General features: G+C 41.8%; 1 protein-coding gene across 4 annotated transcripts in view; it reads left to right on the forward strand.

Annotated features, from left to right (window-relative positions):
* Positions 1-24,851, forward strand: part of ARHGEF4 (Rho guanine nucleotide exchange factor 4) — a 231,792-nt gene that overhangs the window by 169,989 nt on the left and 36,952 nt on the right. For all 4 annotated transcript variants that reach the window (XM_080409688.1, XM_080409690.1, XM_080409689.1 and 1 more), the window contains one exon: positions 15,521-15,660. In XM_080409688.1, coding sequence (XP_080265814.1) covers positions 15,521-15,660 — 140 coding nt within the window. The remainder of the gene's footprint in view (positions 1-15,520; positions 15,661-24,851) is intronic.

Consider the following 24,851-nt stretch of genomic DNA (forward strand, 5'->3'; position numbering starts at 1 on the left):
CTCTGGATTTTTTTTCTACATTGTGTAATTTTGATTTCTGTTGTCTTCCTGATGGTGGAAGTATCTGGAATTTTAATGTGAGATTTTTTCTGTCAAAAACTCCTATTTCCAGATAATTAATTCTGTGACCATGCTGAAGGTGTTGCTTTTTGTACCTAGAAAAAATATTGACAGGAGGCTGAATTAGATAAAAGTGTAACAAAAAGGCCAAAATACCAAACACCAAACCCAAACAAAACCTAAAACCAAAACAAACAAACCAAAGCTAATAAAAAGCTAAAAAAAAATCCAGAACCCAAAAAGCCAACACCAAAACCAAACAAAAATCCCAACAAAACCCCTCAAACAACACCCCTGCCAAAACAGCAAAAAAACCCACCCCAAAACAAACCACAACAAATTTCTCCTCTTCCTGCAGTTGTATTTTAGTTTGTTTTCAAAAGGGAGATCTAATTGTGATTATTCTAAGGAACAAGGTTAGATGCTTAGTTAAGGAAGTAGCATCAGTTTGATGAGATGGGGGTTCATGCTATTTCCGTTCCCCAAAAGGGAGAGGAAAATAGCAGTGAAGTCAGGAAGCCCTCCTCACACAGACCGAGCTCAGCTCTTGCTTGGGTTTGACTGACTTCACAGGTTATCTCTTCACGTGTTCTAGCAGTAGCTAGGGCCAGGAAAATGAAATTTATTTTGTACTCGGCCATGCCTGCAGCGTTGTCACTGGGAGCATAGATGCCTTCTCCTCACAATTTCCGGGTCAAGTTCTTCGGCTGTCATCATTTGGAACTGAGAAAACCTACTGATTTCTTCATCATCAACCCTCATCTCTGTTTCCAGTCCCAGAACTCATTGCTCAGAAAAGTAACATCCAGATAATGTGCTTCTCTGCCTCCTAAAAGGCTGGATTAAACTGGAATTGAATAAAAAGTGGGGTTGTAGATTTAGTGGTGGGGTCATTGGATCTGTGATGATCCATACCCATAGTATCTGAATGCCAAACGTTCCTGGATTTTGATTGTCAGTACCCAAGCCCACTCCTAAGTGACGACTCATACCTTCGGTGATCCCAACCTCTGCAGAATGTGATGAGAAATGAGGGGGTGCAAGTCCAGACTTCATGTACTTGTGCCTACAGTATTGCTTTGGCCTCAGCCAAAATCTGGGAAGGCTAACATCAAAGGACGCTATTTTGTTACTTTGGCCTGGGAATACTAATTATAATACTTTCCATAATCTCTCTGCTAATACCTAATTTACTTGTGAATTCATCTGTTCTTTTTGTTCCTCCCATCTAGTTTCAATCTGCTTACCATTAACAGAGGTATGTGTACATGGAGAGAATTTTTCTTTCACCTCTGAGAGCACTTGCTAACCTCTGTCAGCCTGGAAATGCCATGCTGCATCGCAACAAGGCACACACAGTCGTGCCTCTTTCCATTGTTTTGCTGTTGACATTTTGGAGATTATGCAACGAAGGATCTGTGCCGTTTGGTGAAGAGAATGAACACAAACCTTTGAGGTTACTGTGAATTTAGTAACAAAAACTCGTACAGCTCAGAAAACGTGTCCTGGAATCAATTGGAGACAGCGCTGTGTACAGAGCTGTTATTCCCCAGAACAACAATTTGCAGTTCAAACAAGCTCGGACTGTATTTACGGCAAAGGGATACTGGAGGCGAGGGGATTGTTCTGATGCACTTTGATAGCATTTGCTGTGCTTTCAGCAGGAAAGATAAGCAGGTGCCAGGAACATTGTCTAGAAGTGGTGGTTTCCTGACTTCAATAGAATTGCACCTGCTGAGTTCAGAAAGGGGCTCGAGGGGAAAAAAGTCCCGTTTTTGGAGTCTGTCCTTCACGTTTGTGTTTGAAAGGAAAGGAGGCAGACAGAAGCGTAATTAATCGAGGTGTGAGGAAACAGGATTGTAAAGAGATTTATATACATCATCTGCATGTATGATGGCTCTGTCAACTGCAGCACAGCCCCTATAAAGGGGCTTCTGTCTGACGTGGTGGAATTTAGATCTCTACAAGGCTGAGGCAGGTGAAGGTGGGAAGGTTGCTACAGGGTGATGTGGGTCCCTATTTCCCTCATCCTTGGATTTTATTCTGATCACTGTAGAACTGGGAGAGAGAAGGGAAGAACAGACGGTTTGTTGATATCAACCAAAAGCTAATTTGTAAAGACTTGCACGCTTACCTTGGGCTAGTTTGTGAGTAGAAGGGGCACACCTGAATAACTAAAGAGTATCCTCTTTGCATTTGTCCTGTATAGGATTGCAGTTGCTAGCAGTGCTGGCTGTCTCCAGAAAGAGTAAGGGATGAGGCCTCTTAATCATTTTCCTTTTCTAGGCTATCACAAAGGCGCTGCGCTGTGGCATCACCCCCTAAGTCAGGCTGATACCACGTGCTGCCATTGAGCCATATGCTTTGAATGCAGCGTGCCAAATACCGAATGTATATGCGTGGAATATTCGTCATTGCTGCACCCACGTGGCCTTGTGGACTTAAAATGCATCCTAATTTGTTCATGAGTTTTACAGCATGCTAAACTTCTATGATCCCCAGTACGTGCTATGTGCCTCACTCACTGATTTTAATCACCAGACAATTCCTCTTTTAAAACTCTTTTAGAATATATCAGCAGTACTCTCACTATTCTTTTCTATCCCTGAACTCTGGATTTTACAGAAACTGAGAAGTAGACCAGTGTCCCTTATGATTGCTTCTGGGGAAATATGTGAAGAAGTTAAGTGAATGTTAAAGAGAGCCACTTTGGATCTGCCACGGTGTGCGCGGCGGTACAGCAGGCAATGTGCCTTGCCCTGCTGGTCTTTTCCTCCTGTTGGTCTCTCCAGGTCGCTGTTTACACGCTCCATACTCGTCAAATACAACAAATGTTTTTGGTGCTGAGAGCACTGGTCTCTGTCAAAGCAAAGATGGATGGCTTTCCAGGCTGAACAGACATCTTCCGGGAATTTGTTTTAGAGGGGTTATTATTTTTTTTCATATTGGAGGAAGAAATTTGTATCTTTTGACAGTAGTCTCCTGAGGGACTCTCCTTTACTGATACTCAGTGTTGTCCTTTGATGTAATAATCCTGTATTGCATAGTCTGTCACTCAGACATGATGAAGTTGGGCTTCTGGTGTAGAGGAATAGAATACAAACGAAGTTGAAAATAAAAATAATTTAGATCTACAAGACAGAGATAACAGCTATGCCTAAACTTAAAGGAAGATGCTACTGCACAGAACCATTCATGATGAATGTGAAAATAAACCAGTAGCTTGATTTCGCAGAACTATAATCTAAACTGACAGATTTCGTGTCTACACTTCATCCAGGCTATGTCATCAGCCAACTTAAAATACATAGATACTTAAAGTAGCCCTTTCATTGAGTGGTGGTTTCATTTTTTTTAATTTTTTTTTAATATAGCTCAACCACATCCTGCTCTGTAGCAGTTTTCTCTTAGGGGAAGGTAATCTGTTTGTAAATATGTGTGGCTTGTTTTTGTTTTCCTTGGAACTTCATTTGGAAATGGGATAAGGGTACTAAGACTACCAGCCCATAGGAAAATTCGTGTTGCTTTGTTCAAAAGATCAAATTTTGAGGTATAAGAGTAAAGCTCATAGCCAAAAAATGGGCTGCAAAGATAAACAAATCAGCTTGGTTAAATTGTCAGGGAAAGGAGAAACTGAACATTAGATTCATCATCCTAAGTGAACATGCATTAGGTATAAGACCTTTGGAAAATCAGGTTAATTTAAATTTAACTTCTAAATGGGCAAGTTGTTAATGGAAGAATTCCTTTAGTTCATAGGAACTGTGGTTTTCAGACACTGAAGGACCAAATAATTGTGTAACATCCTTCAGAGTATTTAAGGGTAAAGGTAATTTTATACTTTGAGCAATTTTGAAAGCTAGGTGGCATGGGGCTTGGGTTCATTCTTTCCCCCTGCCCCTCTGTTGGATACAGTGTAGCTGGAGAGATGTTTGGAAAACTGGAACATGTTTCTGGAATTGTGAACCTGGAGTCTAAAGCAAGTTAGTTGTATTTTTTTAGCTGCTTTGGAAAAGCTAAGGATCGGGAAGTAGTAAACGTACGGTTTCTGTTCAGAAACAAAGTGTTTTCCTATTCTCGTTGGTGGCATATGGAATCTAAATAAGAAACAATTCATAAATGGAAACAATAACAGCGATATGGTGGAATTAAATGTTTTAGATTTTGGATAATCACAGGAAAAGAAAGTTGACACATCTGCCTTTAAGTGAAAGGATTATTGTGTTTGTTTTATAAGTTCAAACAACTGATAGAGAATTGCAGGTTTGTCGACCGATGCTGTGTGCTAGAACACCCAGACAGAGCTGCTCTGGAAGACACTGTCCTGATTTTAGCCCATTGTGATTTTGTAAGTTACACCACTAATGTCAAATTTTCAAAGATTACTTTGCTTCAGCTACCTCTCTTGAAGAATGTCCCTTTTCTGGCATGTGCCTTAGGTGGAGCTGCATGTGACTGTACCCTCTATGTACTGGTCAAAAGATCAATAGGGTTGTTTTAGGTAATGTGACTTCTGAAGAGGCTGCATCTTCTCTTATCTTTTTAAGAGACCTTGTTCAGTTTGGTCACTGCTTGATCAGCAGCACTCTTTTCTTAGTTAGTATTGAGATTATGTGGCTGTCTGTGTGATTATACTTTTGCCACTTAATTTTACCACCACCAGCTGGGGATGGGTTCAACTTTTAAATCAGTCTCCATAACTTTCAAAATACTGTGTGTTGCATCCAGTGATCTGTAAGTGGCAATGTGTCATTTTGAATTCATAGTTCCAAATGCACACTTAGCATCTCAGGTTCGTGATTTCTGAAATGCTGATCTTACCAATTCTGCTATTCTTATTTCCTTGTTGAAGCCTGCAGTAAACATTCCAAGTAATGAATTTAACTACTAAAGGCATTCTGACCAATGTGACCTTGCCAGAATGCTTTCTCCTTTTAAAGGGATGATTAATAATGGCTTTGAATTGAATAATTGATGTATTCCAAGAGGAATAATGTTTTCCTTGGAAGAGTTTTCTTGCTATAGGGTGAGATTGCCTCTGACACATTCAGCTATAATTCAGACCTGAAGCTGAATGTTGTGAAAACACTCCAAAATAAGGTATCTTCTCACACCAGTTCCCTAGGAAACTTAAAATTATTGAATGTGAAGTGTCTTTCCCCCGCCCCCCCCCATGATATTTGAAAATGTATTGAGATGCATCAATCAACAGGTTCAGTATGTCAAACTTAATTCTTTAAATTTGATTTGCAGTAATATATCATATCTGTACCCTCAGATTCCCAGGGAGCAAATGCTTCACAGCAGGCAGCTCTGTTCCCACTACAGTATGAACAGTATCAAATGTATAAGGCTGTAAGACCTGTTGTTGAGTTCTTAAATATATTTCATAAGAATATTGCTGTCCTTGTACAGTTTGAAATTATTTTGGTGCAGAGTCTTTCATTTATATATGACTGGCAGGGAAGTCTGGAGGTCCTGGGGAGGAGAGGTGGTGAGGGCTGACTGCTGCGGGAGCTGGTGTGAAGCACACCCCCAGCCCTACCATGAGGGCAAGAGACTGCACCATCCTCTCATTCAGGTCACCTCTGTGCTCCAGCCGCCACCTTCCATCAGTTTGTAGAGCTGGTCTTCAACACAGGTGATGTAGCAGTACTGTGTATTAAATAAAACCAGTCAGTCATGGGGTTTTTTTGCTGGACTCTGGCAGCAAAGTTTACACTCACAGAACTGTAAACATGCAATGTTCTGAATGCGTTTGAAACTTCTGCCTTGTGTGTCCATGAGGTCCTTCTAAACAGAGCTAATGTGGCACCCTCCTATTCCGCACCCATCTTCCAGTGGAGATGCTCTTGTGTCTTTGTCTACTTAGAACACAAAGACTGGATTACATTTGGCCACGGTCAGCATATCCCCTCTAGCTTGCTCAGAGCTGATCTCCCAAATTTGTTCTGAATAAGGCCAAAGAAGAATCACCCTGACTAACTCGGAGCCTGACTTTGCCTCCTTTGTGTAGGGTTGTGTGATGCAAATATATGCTGCACAGAACCTGATCTCTTGGATGTCATGACAGTTGTAGTCAAATAATATTAATCCTTGATTTCCTGTTTTCCCTTCAGAAATATTTGGTAGCTTGATCTCAGGGATTTTCTTAGAACTCGGATTAAAACACAAATAGGGACAGAGGGATTTCCTAAAGGTAAAGCAGTTTTACTGGTATATTTAATGAAAAAAACGTAGCCCCAGTATGAAACGAGATCTGTTGTGTTTTACGTGAAGACTGGTCATTCAAAATAACGTCAACAAAACAATCTTGCTGCCCCTTGAGACTTATACTTGATAATGCACAAGAGCAATTGAAAGTCTTCTCATGGCATTCATTTTTAATTACTTCTGTGGTACAAGGTCATAGATATAAGCCACTTGTCAGCCTGGATAGCTTCACAAAGATAAAGACTAGATTTATAGCATTATGCGGAATTCTGGGAAAAAACAAAGGTCACATTTTTCAAATTTAAGTGTTCAAAGTTAGCCTCTTAAATCAGTCTTCAGACGCTTATATAAACAGCCTGCTTTTCCAAAGTGCCAGGCAGTGGCTCTTTGTGCTGACTTTGCTGGAAACAGTATTTTGCCCAGTGCCTCTGTGTTATTTGTTGTATCAGCGAGCCAGCTATAGGCTTGCAGGTCCTCTTCCAGGTTCTGCTGTTAAATAGCTTTGTCTTAAAGGTGGCTGATTGTCAAAAGGTTTTACATTATTATCAAGAAAATTCTTCATTCTTAATTTTCAAGCTGTAACGTGGGTTACTCCATTATAAGAAAGACCCATGTCTCCCTGCTCCAGGTTTGACTGTCATGACAACAGCGTAAGGAAGTTGATGTTTCCATGCCAAGTTGGCATGACTGGGTGCAACGTTTTAAAGACTTTTGTAATATGAATTGTTTGACTTCCTAGTGAGAGTTCTTCATAAAAATGACTGTAACCATTCTTAACACCGTGGTCTCTTCCAAACTAGTAGTTAAAGCTTAGTGTACAGTGGAAATGTCTTTTTCTAGACTGCGATTTAAGACTAAACAAAACTGTATGCTTTTTGGCAACAAAATCTTTAGCAAAGACTTAGCTTCTGAGCTCTTGGTCTTCTGAGGGTGTACTTGGATGTAAAGACATAATAAAAGCATAGAATATTTGGAAATATAAAGCAAACAGAATTTCCTACAGCATGTTTACATTATTTTCTTTGTTTAATAAAGTAACAGGTACAAGAATGGAGGCACTGTGAGGTCAATGATGGCTTGAGTTTCTAACACTGTCCTCTGAATTCTCTTAGGAAGTTGTTTTAGAGGTGAAGCAAGCCTCATAGCTAAATCAATATAATTAAAACAGACGAGGATAGCATGAGATTTGGGAGATAACAGCAACTGCATTAAGAAAACTCCAATTAAGTCCCTGGAAAGTAGCTGCAGAGGTAGGAAGAATAACAATCCCTGAGAGAATAGGGGGGAACATTTTCTGTTTAAGGTCTTTGTTTGAGGACTGGTGATGAATAAAAGCATTGCTTATGTCCAAATTATTTGAGGCTTTTTTGTTTGCTTTCTGGAGGAGAAAAAAAAAGGATTAAAACACAGAGTTTGAGTATGAACCTGGGCTTTGGTTCAGATGAACTCAGACTAAGTAATGGCAGAGTGGTGAGGCTCAGTAGCAGTGTAAGATAGTGTGACTCCTTTTGTTTGTGTGTTTGTATACTTGTGCAAGCAAAGATGAGAGAAGCCCAAAGGTGACCTTCAGAAGTGATGCCACATGTAACTGCACTGAAGTAGTGGCAGGTGTTGACATCATGTAGGGGAATCTGTGGGAATGATCTTTTAAGAAAGCGGTGTGTCTTTTTTTGCCAGATTGCTGATCTTCCAAGTTGTGGGAAGTGCTTGTAAGGTTTTGAAAAGCTGGAACAGCTGCTCTGCTAAAAATAAATAAATAAATGCTTGAAATCTTATTGACGAAGCCCTTTCAAATTCATGTTTGTCAGGCTTGTCAGCTGCACTAACACTCTTTGTTGTTGCTTTTACCTCCTGTGTTTGCTGAAGTAGGTGTTGTTCACTGTAAATAACTATTGTTCTGGTTTTCTGGCTCATTTGCCTGAATTTCCTCTGTTGTTACACTTTTTGGGTAAGAATGAGTGGGTGTGGAGATACAGACATGGTGTTTCCATCTTTGCAGGTGAGCTCAAAGCTCGTACGAGGATACTGTTGATCTGAATTGACTCTGATCATGCTCTGCTAGACACTGTCAGATAAGTTGTTTCCCAACCAGCAGCCTGTCAGTATTTTGGTCGGCAGTTGTCCGATGAAGGGACAGTTTTGTTGATGATGTTTTTCACTTCAAGGGAGGGGAATTTGGTCTGGGTTTGTGGGTTTTTTTTTGTTTTGTTTTTTTTTTTTTTTTTTTACTTCAAGGCATAGCAGGCCCAAGACTAAGCAGCAGAGTTAAATGGACAGGTAAAAATTCAGCATGAGTTTGGAATGTCAGTGTTTGTTACCTGTTGGAAACAAGAAACACAATCATTTTAGTCTTCCATGGAGGAAACTTTCAAAAAATTATGATGGATTGTTTCATCTACACCCACCCATCTCCCAACTTCCTTACATAGCAGCTGTGTCAATGAATAAGACTTCTTGTTGGAGCAGTAAATGACATGCCAGATATTCCAACCAGTATATCCTACCAAGGATACAGTAAAGAATGTGCCTGGATACTAGAGGGGATTTGTCTGCTAGTTTTCACTTGCTATGATTGATTTAATGTTTAGATTGTGATAGGGCTTAAAGGACTGAACTAGAATTTGTCCATCATGTTCAACATTGTCCAGACGTAAAGCAAACAGCGTTTCCAAAGATATCCATCTGAAAAATGAGAGCAAACAAATTGGTATGGATGAGTAATCAGACCTGAGCAAATAAACAACTAATACGTATCGCAGAGGGACATGCCTGCTTTTTTCCAAGTCAGTAGCTGTGACGGGAACACAGCCAGTGAATTAATAGTTTGTATGCAGTACAACAGCGGGGCTTTTCAATGAAGGATCAGGCTTTGGGTCAAGAAAGTACATTTATGTGATTTCCTATCTTTTATTTTCCCATCGTTTCCACTCTTCAAATCTAGTTAAACTGCTCCCCCTCTTCTCTCCCACTCACAACATCACTCAACAAGTAAGGAAGGGACTGGGGGCAGCTCGCTGCCGCATGTCTGCCAAGGCAAAGGCGGACCAAGCTTCAAGAGCGTAGCAAGTGGTAACGTGGGAGTCAGAGCTGCAGAGCCATTCATAATCCACATCTCTCTTCCCCATAATTATCTTCGCTACCCAAGAGAGCTGAGAACTCCCTTAAGCCTCCCTGCAAGTCATTTAGATTCTAATTGGGATTTAAAAACTCTTGAAACCTGAGTGGGTGGCTCAGTGCATTATTGCTGATGAATGTTACCCTGGGTGATGCACCCAGCAGACCCACAAAGGACCCGCGCTCAGCTTTCCGTTGAAGGACTGTCTCGTTTTTATTCTTGAGTGCAGATTTGCTCTTTGCCTCAGCTAATTAGGAGCTGGTTTCATTCACAACAGCAATTCCATTTGTGGCATTATACCAAAATTTTAATTTAATTTTATGTTGAATCCTTTCCCTTCTTCGTGTTTCTTTAAAATGGAGGTGATCCAGCTTGCTTTCTCCACTTAAATGTTTTCTGCCTCTCCTCCCCATTGTGTTATTTTATTTTTTCTCAATGATTCACTGAACACAGTTTCATTAACTGCTCAGCAACATCCCTGTGAGGACCTTGGCTCTCTAAGGCTTGACTTTGCAGGCCCATATCCTTGGCTGGTTTTTTGTTGGTGTGTGTCCGTATCTGTGTCCATCCCCCCCCATGAAGCTCATACTAACTGGTCATTGTTCCCTTGTTGCTAATTCCCTGCCAGACTTCCTCTTCCTGTTAAACTGGCCCACAACCATAAGCAGAATGATGTGAGAGGGTCCATCAGCACAGTAAAGAGGTGGAGAATTGCACTGCTGGGGCAGAACGGGGATGACATCACTCTGATGGATTTTACTGTGGCAGCTGCATAGGGACCTCCATACCATATATCAAGCAGCTGATAAATGAAGCACGTAATTCAGAACAGGACTGATGGAGGCTGCAGCCCTACCGTGGCAGCAATTTCTAAGGAAGAGGAGGGGTTAGCAATTTAGAATGCGTGGAGGGGCTCTTTTCACCTGGGCAATGTAGTCTGGATTGAGTTTCCCCACCCTATGCACTCCTTTCATTTGTTTATCATCTTAAATCTCTTGAGCTACTCCCTTCACCAGCTGCAGTGTGCTTTCCTGTGGGCGCTGCACATAACCACAGCAATCTCTGCTCAGTGAGGCAGAGAGGGAATGATGTTGTTAGCTCTGAATTAATTTGCTCTGTGAGTGTAAATCTGGCTCCCACTGTTATTTTGGTGAATTATTTTAAATGTAAATGCTACAGAGACAAATGAAATGTGTAGATGTGGTACTGAGAAAAAAGCACAGTTGAAAGAGAGACACTTCAAATACACAAAAGTTGTTCCCTTCGTCATTAATATAATGTGCTTTTAATAAACGATGGATGTTCTTGGCTTTCAGAGCTGTCTGATCATCATGGATTCCTGTCCCAGACTTACTCCTAAAAGCTGTAGGCTGTAAGTCAAGTGAAAACAGATAATCAAAATCTTGGGGAAACTGCCTCTAGCCCATTTTCCTTCACTCCTGGGTCATCGCTCGGGCTTCTGACCCAGGCACATGGCTGGAGCTCCTCGCCAGCAGGAGGCTACTGGGGTTTATTCCAGCTGTGACATTATAAACCTATGTGACTGAGATATCCCTGTTAAGAGGCTGTGCTAGATCTGGGGCTGCAGTGCCCAGCTGCTCTGAGGAAACTGTTCTAAAGCTTACTCTGTGTTCCTCCAGTGAGAGGGTGGCTTTTTTGTTGTGTGTGTTTGGGGTTTGGTTTTTTTTTTGTTTGTTTGGTTTGGTTTTGGTTTGGTTTTTTGCCAACGACAACTTGTATTCACTAATTCCTGGCACTTGCAACGTATGAAGCAGGTCTGTCCTTTGAGAAAGAAGAGGAACTCAGGCATGGCAAATAGTATTACCTGTACTAGGTGACACTAGTCTTAAGTGAACTCTGGACTATGGTTAATACTCGTTTCAGTCTGTGACCTTCAGTAGATGATCTAATTCCAACTTCTTTTGGTTTCCCACCAGTTAGATGAACAACACAAGGCTTCTCTCATTTTTCCCTCTTCACCAGCTTCTGATGGTTATGAAGATTGGGGCTTTCCCAGTGTAGTCCAGCTGTTCTCCAGTGTCAGATAGGCTCGATTGTGGCTTCCAAGACTAAACATCCTACCATATGGGCAGCCGCCTATATGCATTTCAAATCATCCAACCCTGCCTACAAGCAGGGTGCAGCAGGCAGGCCGCTCCGAGCGGTACAGCCATGGTTTCTGCTGTGGCCGTTGCATGGCTTGTGTCTCACTGTGGGCACAGAGTGCTCTTCTGTGTAAAACCACAGAGCTGGTAACAGCTCCAGTGGCTCTCTGGTGAGATGGAGAGGTCTGTAACTGTGTGGGAGAAGCACCTCTAAGGGTTGCTCGGTGTCAGCTTTTCCATGCTCCCCTTCAGCAAGGTGGGGGCACAAGCAGAGCCCAGCCAGGACCATTCCCACTGGTGACTGCCTGCATCCCAAACCTGTAGGAAAGTGCAAGGGTGAACACATACACCTTCTTCTTCTGGACCATTTTGAACAAGCTTTATTTCATTTTTACACAATCCTTCCCTCTTGTTTTTCTGACTATCCTTCAGTGTAGCCTGTCTCAGTGCTACCTGTTCAGGTTTGAACGCAGACCACCTGTGCCAGTTGCTCTTTTCAGTGCCATTTTTTGTATGACTTTTGCTGCTTCATATCCTCAAGATAGCTCTTTGTGGAGTTGGGCTCTTGACACCTTATTCTCTATTCAGATGCGTAAAGAAAGGTTTGTGCAGCATTCTTTTGTGAGCTACTGTTGCTGGAATTATCCGTCTGCTTTTGTACTTCAATGACATAAATCCCAAGCTTGGGCTTTGACTAACAACAGTATAAAGCAGGGTTTTAATACTTGCACAGAAGGTTGTAGTACTAAATGTTGGTGACAACCCCTCCCTGTGTTCCTATGTATGGGATTTGTTGCCGTATTTAGTGAAATCTATCAGGACAGCCGTATAAAATATGGAGAAATCTGCTTGAGCTAATTGGATGCTTGGCATTATTCTCTGCCAGAACATTGTTTTTTGGTGTTGCCTGATTGCCAGGGACAGGTCAGATCAGTGGTTTTGGAGAGACACGGAGGGGCCAGCTGTGACCGTACCGGTGGATTTCAGTGTTAATCAGAGAATGAACATTTGGGGCAGCGGGAATGAGGCATCCAAGTCAGCTACTGTGCAGCTTAATAGTTGTCTGTCTGACTAGTACTGTGCTGTTGAGGAAGCTGAAAGACTATTTCAGCAATCTCTGCTAACTTGTCTTTAAAGATTTTTGTACAGTGCTTGCTTCTTTGCTGCTTGACCTAGTTTATGCTGTGCATGTTGGGTCAGTACCTACATTAAAAGCCTTCATTCTCCTACTTCCTTGATGGATTTCTAGTGCATTGGGTCACAGTTCCAGACTACTGTTTTATTTAGTTAGTTGTAATCGTGTCTCCCATGTAAGCTGCTTTAGAGCAAATTCTTATTTTTCATTGGTCTTATTCTTCCCTGGAACATTAGTTAGTTTGGGAAAACATGTAATGGCTATCTTGGGCTGTTCTTCATCAAGAATTGAAAACTTCCATATGACTATGAACTGCATTTTTTTTTGTGAAATATGCCCATGAGGACTTTTCTGCCAGGAAAACTAATCCAAAATGCAGTAGCAGGTTTTGAGACTGCAGAAAATTGATGAGCTTGGTAAGATCAGGGAAGAAAAACAGATCTCTAGTAAAAGAAAACACAGCTTTCAAGGCACTTAGCAGAGGTATAGAGCATTTTAAGTAATACAGATAAATATCTCCCTGGAGCTTTTGCTTTTTCATCTAAGCAGAGATCAGAGAACAAATAGCAAAATGTGAGGGGAAAAAGCAAAAGCTTTAAAGATGTCAATGAACATTTTTTCAAGCTGAAAATTACTCTTAGCAGTGAAAATAGCAGAAGATGCATAAGGCAAGAGCTATGAAGCCATGCAGAAAATAAGGGGAAAGAATGAGATCAGAGGGATACAAAGAAAGTTTGGAATTAAGTGACTACAAAATCCCTTCTTATAAATGATTTATTTTTGTTTGTGCTTGAAAAATGTTTCTAGTTTGTTTCTGTTGCTGTACTAATTCACTGAAAGCTGTTTGTCGCTGTCAGACAAATGTTTTTCAGACAGTGTATGAGCAAAAAGTGATACTTTAATGCTTTTTTAAAAAAATAAAAAAAAAAAAAGTGCAAACTATGGTAATTCTGCATAAAACTATAATCAGTGGCATTCCAGATGGCTTTGAGTTTTATATTAATGGGACAGGTCTTGGCCCCAGAACTGCTTTATATGCAATCTATACTACTGGCATGTATTTGGTAGAGAATTTCTGTATAATGATATTACGTGTCAGAGCAAAGCTGAAAGAATAAGTGATGTTTCACAAAAATCAAGCAAAGCTGAATGAAAGTTACACACTTCCACAGAATATTCTGCTTTTATCATAACATCATATGCACCTCCATGTCCTGAACCACCATTAACATTGCATGGAGCTGATTTAGACAATGAATAAGTCTTTAGTATGTTATCTGTATTTATTGAATTGAAAGCGTAAACAATCAAGTATTTTGTTAAAAAATAGCTCATATTCCAGTCGTTTTGATGTCAAGTCACTGCACTGAACTGATAGCTGCTACACTGAATTTACACCTCACCATGTTATTGGAAGTAATCAAGTGATGGTGACGTGCCCTTAACAAAACATTGTGTCGTGAAAATATTGATGTGGACAATCTTTGCAGGTCTTGCTGTAACCTCTGACAGCACTTTATTTTGTGTTACTGGGAAGCTTTGGTTTCAGGTAATAATAAGCTAACAAACCCTTAGGTGCTTTTCTTGGCCTGCTGACACAGTTACATTTGTAAGATGCATTTGCATTATGGAGTGAAATGGGGACTCAAGAACAGGCTTATGTGTCCCCAGGCTCCAGTGCTTTTCCTATCCAAGCTGTATAAGATCAAGCTCAAAGGTGGCTTTTTTTCCACCTCTTTGGCAAAAATTTTGAGCATGACATCACGTGTAAGTTGGACAGCTCAGACTGTCACCAGGGGTGTTGATAGCAGTATCTTTCTTTCCACTTGGTTCAGTTCTACTACTGCAGCTGTGTCACATCTATTAAACTAAAATTACTAGTTAAATCAGCTGTTCTCTGCATTGTGGTCATGTTAGCTATTTCATGCAACAGAAATCTTTGTGAAGCCCCCTTCTTCATCATGGACACTGTTGTCCTAGCAGGTGCTAATCCAGATGAATATGTCAGCAAATGTTTTCTTTAACCATTGACATTTTTCACAGATTTTGAGAACAGAAAGTTTATGCTCAGTAGCCTGTACAGGTCAACCTGCCACTGAAGGGTATTTGCTAATGCCTTGAGGAGACCTTAGGGAAAGGTTCCTGCCTATGAAACAGATGAAGTGCAGTTTTCTTCTGTGTAAGGAGTATAAATGCCAAATTTTTAATTCTCTCAGGCTTATGCTTTTACTTTGAGACTTCAGTGTTTGTTCTAGCTACAGACTGATAATCCTCTGTTAGCTGCAGCTTGTTCAGGGCTGTGATGAGCAGAATGGCCCTCCTGTGGTAAAACTGGATACTTCTGTAGCAAACACCCTTCTAAGCCACAAAAAGGGTTCTCAAATTAAATAAACATGTGGACAGTAAGGAAGGGGAATGCTTTTCCCAAGGGCTGAGAGTTTCCTTGGCCTGATAGGGTTTGATAAATAGTAGTTATCAAGGTATGAACTGGCAGACATGAGCTTGTTCCCTAGTTAAGTTTCCTATCAACGCAGCAATGTCATAATGAAGTCATTGTTTGTGTCGTCTTTGCCCTGCCCCTTTTCTCCAAGCCTATTTTCTTATTCTTCATCTTTTCTTTGCAACATACAGCAGTTGTTGAACATTTTAAAATCATACTTCCCAGTCTAGAAAACGACACAATCATTTATCATAACAAAACTCAAATGGAGAAAAATTCTCTGAAAAATGGGCATGAACGAGGCCGGAATTGTGCCTTGAAATTGCTTATCTAGTTTCCTTGTCTTTTTTTTTTTATAGCCTCCCTCACCCCAGCCAGGCTCGTATGATCAATGCAGTGTTGCTAAGGATCTTGTGGTCTATAGCAATTTGTCCTTTTTTTTGTTGTTGCAGTGATTGCTGATGGGGCACTGGACAAGACAGCTCTAACAGACGACGTGGGAAGTGAGGAAGACCTCTATGAGGACTTTCGGAGCTCGAACCACCGCTACGGCCACCCTGGGGGAGGTGGAGAGCAGCTTGCCATCAATGAGGTATTGCACTGGCTGGTTTCTGACAGGCAGGATAAGGAAGGATCTTGTGAACCATAAGAGAGCTCAACAACTGAACTGATAACGGTAAAGGGCATGGGGCTTCAAATTTGCTGTGGGTACCACTTACAACTGGGTAATGACGGAGTCTGGGCCTTCCATCAGGGTGCTGTCCCTAACAGCAGAGGACAATGATGTAAGGTAATGCAGAGCCACAGGTAACTCTCCTCTTAGGTGTTTTTGGATGGGAAGTTTAATACTATGAATGAGCAGCCTGGTCAGGGCTGGTGTGAGACTTGAAATGTGGTGTACTGAGGGCATAAAGGAAATGCTGAGGGGGAAAAAACACACAAAAAAAACCCCAAACAAACACCAAAAGCAACTGGTGTGCGTACCTCTTCATAGGTAGGTGGAAGGGTTCTAAGCTCAATGTAGCCTTGGTTTTCACTGCTTCTTCCTGTTCCCCAGTAAATTCAGGATGAGAGATGCCTTTTTAGTCAGCACTTTTAGCTATTTTATTTTATAGTGCTGACACTGATTAACTTGAGATCAGCAATTTAAAATTGTACTACTTAGTTTAACTGATGTGATGAGCAACATATTAACAGGATTTAAGATGTTGGGTGGTTTTTTTGCAAAAATACAGTGGCTTTGTCTAATGTGTTAGAACTGGCATCCTGTTACATGCACAATGCTTTTTTGTTGGGGTGAACTAATAAGCTTTTTCATTAGAAGAGTGGAGCGTGTTCACCATGTGAGTGATCTCTTGCACTCTTACACCTTCTTTCTTTCTTCCCTACACTGTTACCTTTACATGACCTTCACAAGATGAGAAGGCAAGGATAAAAGATGTAGTATGTTTCCTTGTGGCCAAGCTGTAACTGAAACTGTTGACTGAGGGTCTGTGCCTGTGTGTTTGATCTATACAGCAGTGGTGCTTCTGGGGTCTGCAAAAGCTCCAGAAAGCTGCACAGTGAGGATAACAGCTTTTCTTCAAAAACAACAGCAGCAAATGCGCTTCTAGCAGTTTTCCTGCTCCTAGAGCCCAGAATCCCTGATTACACAGCCCTGTGTGCCTGGGGTAAGGAAGAGACTTGCTATATTTTCTTCCCCTACTGGTTATGTCTGGGAGTTGTCAGACTATGGCCAGAGCTTTTTGATTTAACCTCAGCTCTTTTGGGCTGTTGTCACTGGTAAGCAAATGCCGGTAGAACACCAGAAAATCTTGAGTTGTGTTCTTCTGCATTTACTTGGTGTGTTGTGAGTGTCCCAGGCACCACAGGAGTCATTCCCACTGGGAGTGTGCGAGGAGGATTTTGCTTCTCTCCCATGCAGGTGCTTGCCCTGGTAAGTCTTCTTAGTGTCTCATCAAACAGAACATCCTCTGGATTTTTCTTTCCTTTTTTTTTTTAAAGGAAAAGGCTAAATATTTTATTTTTTTAAAGTGCGTCTTTACAAATCTTTGAAGTCAGGGGAAAAAATTAACTTGCTAGTGGGTCTGTATATCCATCAGTCATCTTGCGGGCTTTCTCTTTCATCATCCATTATTATTGAGAGCAATTGTTCTTTTTTTCTTACAAGTTCATTTTATTAGAGTAAAATTCCATCATTTAACTCCTAATCAGGAAAGCAAATGGATGTGCCCAAAGCAGGTGTAATTTGATTAGTCTTTGAAGGGTATGCGGGGTTTTGTTGGCCAGTTGACTGGAAGAGAAAAGATTATTTTTGGCTTGTTCCCTAGAAGCTTGCCTGTTCAGGGGCCAACAAAGCTGTAAGAACAGGCAGTACATTATTTACTTTGTCAACTGGTTCCTACGGGTAATTAATCCATCACTTAGCTTCACTGAGCCTTAGCAAAGTGCTTTTCTGCACAACCACTTCCTGGAACAAAAGACTACAGTAAAATACAAAATCTCTTGAGGTGAAATACTAAATCTGTGAGGGAGGGATTCTGCATGAACAGACATCTTAAGTGTTGGAATTGAAATATCTCAAATAACTGGCAGACGGACAGGCTTCTCTTCATCTTCCCTGCTGGACCAAAGGCTGGGTGTAGATTCATCTTGCGTGTTTTCTATAGTAGAGCTAGGAGTGATGGGGGGGGGGGGAAGATAGCAATGTCCAATCATTTAGTAGCGTTTTGTGAGTAGTCTTCTCTTTGTTTTATTGTATTCTAAATTGTCTTTTATTGGTCATGGATAAGGAAACTATGGTAACTGCACTATTCTTAGCCTTCTTGGAAGAAGCAGCTTTCAAATAAACAGAGAAGGTTGAAATATATTTTTAAGGCATTTGGCAGACAAAGTGTTGCGTTAAAAAACAAACCACCCGACCACTGAGTTTTAGCTCATTTTGGATCAAGAGAAAATGGTTATGAAATAAGAAAGAAACCTTTCACAGAACTAGAATAATTTATTGGCAAGAAGACTAGAGGGATCAAAGAAAGCTGGGAAGGCTGTATAGAGCCCACCTAAGAAGATCAGCATGAGACTGTGTAATAGCCAAGAAAAATCAATCAAAAAGTAATAATAAGGGTTTGGGATGAGAAAGAGGCGGGGGAAGCAATTTTCTTGGGGCATCTGTTTGACATTCTTGATGCTCATGAAAAGAGATTTTTGTGTTTAGATTGTACTTGGTGGAGTTTACTTTGTGTTTGTTCCAGATAAAGACCCTATCCTTGTATCTTTTTGCTTCCACAGTATAATTAGGTAAAATGCGGCAAGAGAAAAATCTATATGGCCAATGCATTGTGGTTCTGTCTTACGTATAGGGCAGACATAGATTCAAGCATCATGAAATGTGTTATATGTTAGACTGAAGTTGAGGACCTGAGGGATTATGTATATAAAAAGCCTGCCTGGCCAGCTCTCGAGTGATCGTGGTGATAACGAGGAGAGCTATACTGCTTATCAAGTGTGAGTAGGGTTAGGTAGGCCTGACTGTGGAAATACCTGATGCGTGCAAAGGGTTTGTTCTGTCCTGCTGTGCAGGGGGGTCTGTGTGGCGCTCTGCGCCAGAAGAAGCGCTGTTGCAGTTCAACATGTGGGGCATTTAGCCCCATGCAGCCCCAGGTGAACAGTGCTGTCCCTGGCTTGTGAAAGCCAAGCACTACAAGTTTGCAAAATAACAGCAAGACTCCCTGTTTTTTCCTTACCTCTTATATCTCTGATAAGTTCGGAATTTGGTATGCGAAGTCTTGTTCCTGGGGAACTGCACAACTCGTTGGCTTCAACAGGCCAGGATTTTATCTTAAGATGTAACACCATTGCCTTACATTTTAAAGTTACAATCCTGTAGTATGTTACAGATGTTTGTGCGCTAACCAGTGCTTGTTGACAACATGCAATTAAGCTAATTGGTTCCAGCATAAACGTTTCTGATTTAACAAAGTAATTCATACAGAGGAATGCTCAGGAAGTGGCACAAACGATACATCTGCCACGTACCAAAAGCGACAGATACTGTGGCAGTCCTCGTTTTGTCCTGCTGAGCAGGGTACAACTGAGGCTCTTGAGTCTCTAAAGCATGATTATTGTGCTAAACTCTTTGATCACTCACTGGGAAGTTGTTCTAGGCTCACCCAGTGCTCCTCCAAGCACAGCCAAATTTAAATAAGACAGGCATATGTACACTGGTTTGTGGTTTTTTATATGTACACTGGTTTGTGTTTTTTTCATTTAGTTGGTGTGGTTTTTTTAAACAACAACAAAGCAACTCCCCCCCCCCCCAAAAAAAAAAAAAAACCCAACCAAAAAACAACCACAAAACCCAAACCTCATAAAATGTTAATGCAGATGAGATCAGAACATATTTTAGTTTTTTGTTAAGTGTGAATAAAAACCTTCATAGCATTTTTCACATTATCTATGTTCCAATTAATGGAAATCTCTTTTGTATTACATGAGGACAGATTTCAAAAGACAGAAAAATTTAAAATAGTGCCATAAAATGTTATCATCCCCCTTTTTTAAAAAAGTACAGAATAGGTTGAAAAAGCTATGGTCACGACAGATTCCCAGACTGAAAACAGAACTAGAATTATTGATCATATGGAAGCAATATATAACGTTCCTGTGTCATCTGGGAAAGGAGATTTATTACCACTTTTATATCTTAATGTGAGTATATTGCTCTCCCAACTGATACTAAAGCCAAATAGAAAGCAGTTAACAAATACACCCCCACCATACCTCCCCTTACTTTTTTTTTTTTCATTCTTTTTTTTTTATCCAGAGGGCTTAATTCCTGCCTTTGTGTCTTACGTATTTCTGCAACGAAGGTTGACAACTGTGGTCCAGAAGCAGCAATTGTGATTTATTTGCAGAATACTGTATAAAGCTCAGTGCTGTCAAGGACAAGAAATAATGTTCCCCAATGGACATAAATCTTTACTGAATCCTGGTTTTTGGTCCCAAGTGCTTGCATAATTTTGTATAGGAATCCGGTGCGAATAGAGTATGGAGTCAGAATTGTAACTTCGTTTACTGCCTGATGGATTTAGTTTTTACAGTTCTCAGGTCTGCAAACTTCTAAGGTCATTTCAGAGGGCTTTTTCAATGGATTTAAAGCAAATCAGTATATTCAAATACTTGATAGCAATTATGTCTCATCAAACATAAGGATCAGGAGCTAAGTGGTCCCAGGGGTTGCCAGAGCCATATTTCTACTTTCTACCATGGGCAGCTGTTGCTGCTCCGAGGCGCTTTCTTGTGCTCTTGTCAGCGTTAGGATTTGGTCATCCCCTGAGCAAGGGAACCTCCCCCAGCAGGCTGAAGACGAAGAGAGGGTGATGGAAGCCAGCGGAGCTCGCTCAGCGCTGGGGATTATCCTCATCTGACGAAGGACTATCTTGCAAGTGAATGCTGGGGTTTTTTTGGAGAGCTGGGAGGAATGGGGTAAACTTTCATACTTGCAGTCATGCAGTGAGCTCTTAGCAATCCAAGTGCTTGTTCACACACATACACAGGTGCAAAGTGTAGGTAGGTAGCTCCTATGCCATGCTACAGTCTCTAGCATACAAACAGACCACCAGCAGAAGTTAAATCCACACAGAGTATTTCTAAAAAATGTATCATTTTTCTGCTAGACCCATGCTTTTTCTAAATAGCCCTATGAATCTAATACACATTAGGAACAAAAAAACAAACAAAAAAAAAAAAAAACAACAACAAACCCAACCCCAGGCTTAGCGTAGTTCTTGGGGCAAGAACAGCACATTGGAAGTCTGTCACAATTTTAACTCCTAAATAAAAATGCTGAGGTGTTACAGTGGAAGGGGGCCTGCAGGTGCATAAGGGAATGATTGAATTTATGGAGTTGGTCTTGAATGGACCTAACTCCTCCTTCCGGGAGCCAAGCTGAAGAAGCAGAACAGGAGAGGTAGCATCTGTGTCTCACCTCTTTCTGGACCACAGATGTGTCCCCACACACATACCAACATGTTTAAAGAGGGGAAAGTACTGCTGAAATTTTCATCTGTGGCTGTAAACCAGACCTAAATACATCACTCAAAGGAAATAACTGGAGACAGCATGATGGTTTTGGAGTTCTTACACCAGTCCTGCCAGCCGTTAAATTGTAAAAAAGTTTCTATTAATGCTTGTTAATGATAGTTTGTGAGTATTAGGGGACTCAATAATGTCTGTTGTTTGCTGGAATTAAATGTGTTCCCAGTTACTGGGGTGTAGAGAGAGGCTTGGCCCCACAAATAGTTTTCCCTTTTGGAAAAAAAATGATCCAACAATATTTTAACTCCTGAAGTTACTTGTGCCAAGCCATTTTGAAGTCTGCATGTATTTTATCCAGTGCATCTGTGGCTTCCTAAAAATGTCACCTGCTCCCCACCACCTAAAGAAAACATGGCCTGTCTACTGATGCTATCACAAGAGGTGGTTGTCTCTTTATGGTGAAGGTTGCAACCAACTTCCAGTGCTTTGGCAACCTGTTAAAAGAGCTCTTTTAATCCGTACCAGTGGTGTTGTATATTGTAGGGCTAAGGGTTGGGTTTGCAGAAGGCCTTGGCTTCCTGCCTGCCACTTGTAGCACATGAGGACCATCTATCAAGGTGCCACTGAGATCTTAAAATCCTTGCTTTGCTGCACCTGAGTTAGTGTGGCAGGCAGGCAGTCCCCCTCTGTGCTCCTGATGGTCCCTGCCTGCTGAGGGCTCGCGTGTGCACCTAACGCAGGCTTTTTCACCTGTCACCCTTCAGCCAATGTTGCCTGCAGGACCTGCCTGCAGAGTAGACATGCTTCATCAGGCCTGTGCAGTGACAGCCAAGGATAACCCGTGAGCAGGTGAAGATGAGTGATTTCACCATTCGTGTGTGCAGTGGGAGCCTTGCTTTCAAACCTACCCTCTGTCTGATGCAGAGGAGGAACTTGCCCCCATCCATGATGTATCTCACTAGCTATCCTTGGGTCCTTGGGATCTCCTTGCTGGGCTTTCAGGGATCCTTGGTTTGGAACCTAACTCTCCACGGCTGTTCGGTGGGAGGAAGAGCATTAGAAGCACTGCAATATTTTCACCCCATCAATAGATTGGTCTTTAGAAGTATAGCATAAACTTCAGTTATTCCTGCTTGAAATGGTAGCCTGACAGCATGCAGACAAGTGTGTTTTGCAGAATCTTGCTGTTACAACTCACTCTGCATATGTCTTGATTTAAAAAGTAGTTTTGGGGTTGTACATGCCCCATTTTGTTAGTTCAAGAAACACCTGTGATGGATAACAGCACAATAACAAAGTGGGTATTGAAGTACAAAGATTTGCTGAGACAAGGGGATAAAGAAGGAATGTGACAAGAGTAGGAATGTTGGGTAAAGGTTAGTGCAGAGGTTACTACAGGTTTAAGTGTTTGCATAGAGACTACAGGTTTAAGTGTTTGCATAGAGACAGAGGAGTGAACATATCTGGTTTTATACCATACTTGTGCCTTGGGTTCCTCTCCGCATGGTTTTGATATCAGAACATTTTTTTGATTTGTTCTTCTCTCTCCAAATCCTGATTGAGAGCAGCTCCTCTCTGAAAAGTTTTCTTTTTTTTTTTCCTAATCCCCAGAAGACATTTCAACCTTGTGGTGGAAAAATAAAATCCATCCTGACTCTTCTGGCCCTTCAGAGAGCACTGTTAATCCCTCAAAAGATCTTCCCGGTCAGCTTCAGCCCTAGGCTGTGACCAGGGCCCCTTGTCCTACACCCAGAAAACTGGTGGCAGGGTTAGCAAGTCCAGCCACGCTTTAATGCAGTGAAGGCCTTGGTGTATTCCTTGCAGTTTTATATCGCCACTCTGATAAAAGCAGCAAAACTGTGGGAGCTGTAGCGGAAAGAAAGAATAGCAAGAACAACCAAGTTGCTGAAGCGCCAACCCAGCTTTTCCTGAGGCTCATGGAAAGACTCCCCCTCCCTCCGGGGTGCATGGGGCCAGCCCTTGCTCGTGCCCTGGGAGAGCCGTTGGGTGCCGGTCAGTCCTACGCCTGCTCCTTGCAGCAAAGTGAGGAAATGTTACTTGCATTAACCCCACTACTCCCACGCTGGAGCACACGCGCACTGCATGGGCGGGCGAACAGAACAGCCTTTGTCCCTTTGTCCCTAGCAGCGTGGGACTGCCTGGCACACCTCCGCGTGGCACATACTTGTCCGGCAGATCTGCACGGAGTTGCGGAGTGTAATCAGGGCCTCAGAGGACAGGAGCAGAGCTGTGCTGCTTTACAGCAGTTGAATGTAAAGTGCAGCTTGCTTCTTGAAGTTTTGGGTTGAGGGACAGGTGCAGTTGTTGGGGCCAGTGGCCTAGAAAGGTGTGATGGGGGTTATTTGTTTCAATCCTACTTCCAGCTGGCTTTATAATCTTTAGAGAAGTTCCCGCTTCTGGCTATTCCACTGACTTGCCACTGGCGAGTCTTCCTGTCTGTGGGTTTTGTGAAAAGGAAGCAGGCCACTTGAGCTATCCAACATGGACCGAATGTCCTGCTTTTTCACCTTCCTCTGTCCCTAATGGATGCTTTGCTAGTAAAGCAGGGGGACACCTTGTTCATTTACTGTTGCGGTTACCAATTTCCCATCCTTGCCTTGCTGATCACCTTGACAGTCACTTACCAAGTTTGCTTCTGACCTGTATCTTATCTTAGGTTGTTACTGATTTCTTGGTCAATGGCGCAGGCTCTTGGAGAAGAGCCCATCAAGACTCGTTCTTCAAGGGTGTGGTGTTCTGCTGCATTTTTTCCTGCCTGTTGGCTATAACAGGGGTGTCAGGAAAAGGTGGCCTCAGAAGGCTGCTTGACCATGTAAAAGTTCTACCCTGCTTTTCTGTTGCATAGGACAAAAAATAAGCCTATTATGCACAGCTTATGTATGTCTTTTACCCTCTCATAGCTTTCTCTTGCTTGTACTCCATGGAACTTGTTGTTCTCCCAGCCCTCCTATGGCTCCTTTAATTCCATCAGAGGACAATGAAGGAGGATTCTCAAATTAACATTATTACATGCCAGCTTGGAAGAACTTTACAAAGCTGTTACTTGTGAGCAGTTTTCTTGTTTTCTACATGTGCAAGACTGGTATATTCTGTAAGAGGTGAGGAGGCTGAACAGTCAGAGAAGTGTCATAACACTGCTTTGCAACCAAAGGCATTTTTTGTTTAAGATGACAGCTAAAGGAACCCTGTACTCACATTTTATAATGTGTGGGCTCAACAGACTATGCCAGACAGCCTAAAGCTACATGGCTTTTTTGAAAACTCCTGTATAGTCAGAACGAAAGGAGTCTTATGGTCTAGAAACAACCAAGAGATAAAGCTTGCCCTTGTTCCCCCCTGCCCTGACAGCCACCTCTCTTAAGGACTCTTAACAGGAATTATGTTTTAGTGTTCTGATGGGGGGGGGGGGGGTCAGCTCTGTACATTGTACATCTTGCTCTACCCCATGTTAGTTACCACATAGATCTTGTCATTCACCTTGCATGGTTATTCATTCCCTTTTCCTCACCCACTTTACCTGTTTTCACTGGCTTCATTGTATCTTCTTCTGACCTCAGCTGCCTCAGGTCCCACAACTCTGCTTGTGCCTGCTCTTTCTTTCCTTTCCCTGACTTTTCTCAGAGTATTTATCTGCCTCTGTTTCTCCCTTATTTCTCTGTTCCGGCCCACATAATGCCCGAATGAAGACCATTCCTTGTCTTTCTGTGTTATCCATGGCTGTCAAAT

Source organism: Falco punctatus, assembly GCF_963210335.1.
Source record: "Falco punctatus genome assembly, chromosome: 13".
Taxonomy (NCBI): domain Eukaryota; kingdom Metazoa; phylum Chordata; class Aves; order Falconiformes; family Falconidae; genus Falco; species Falco punctatus.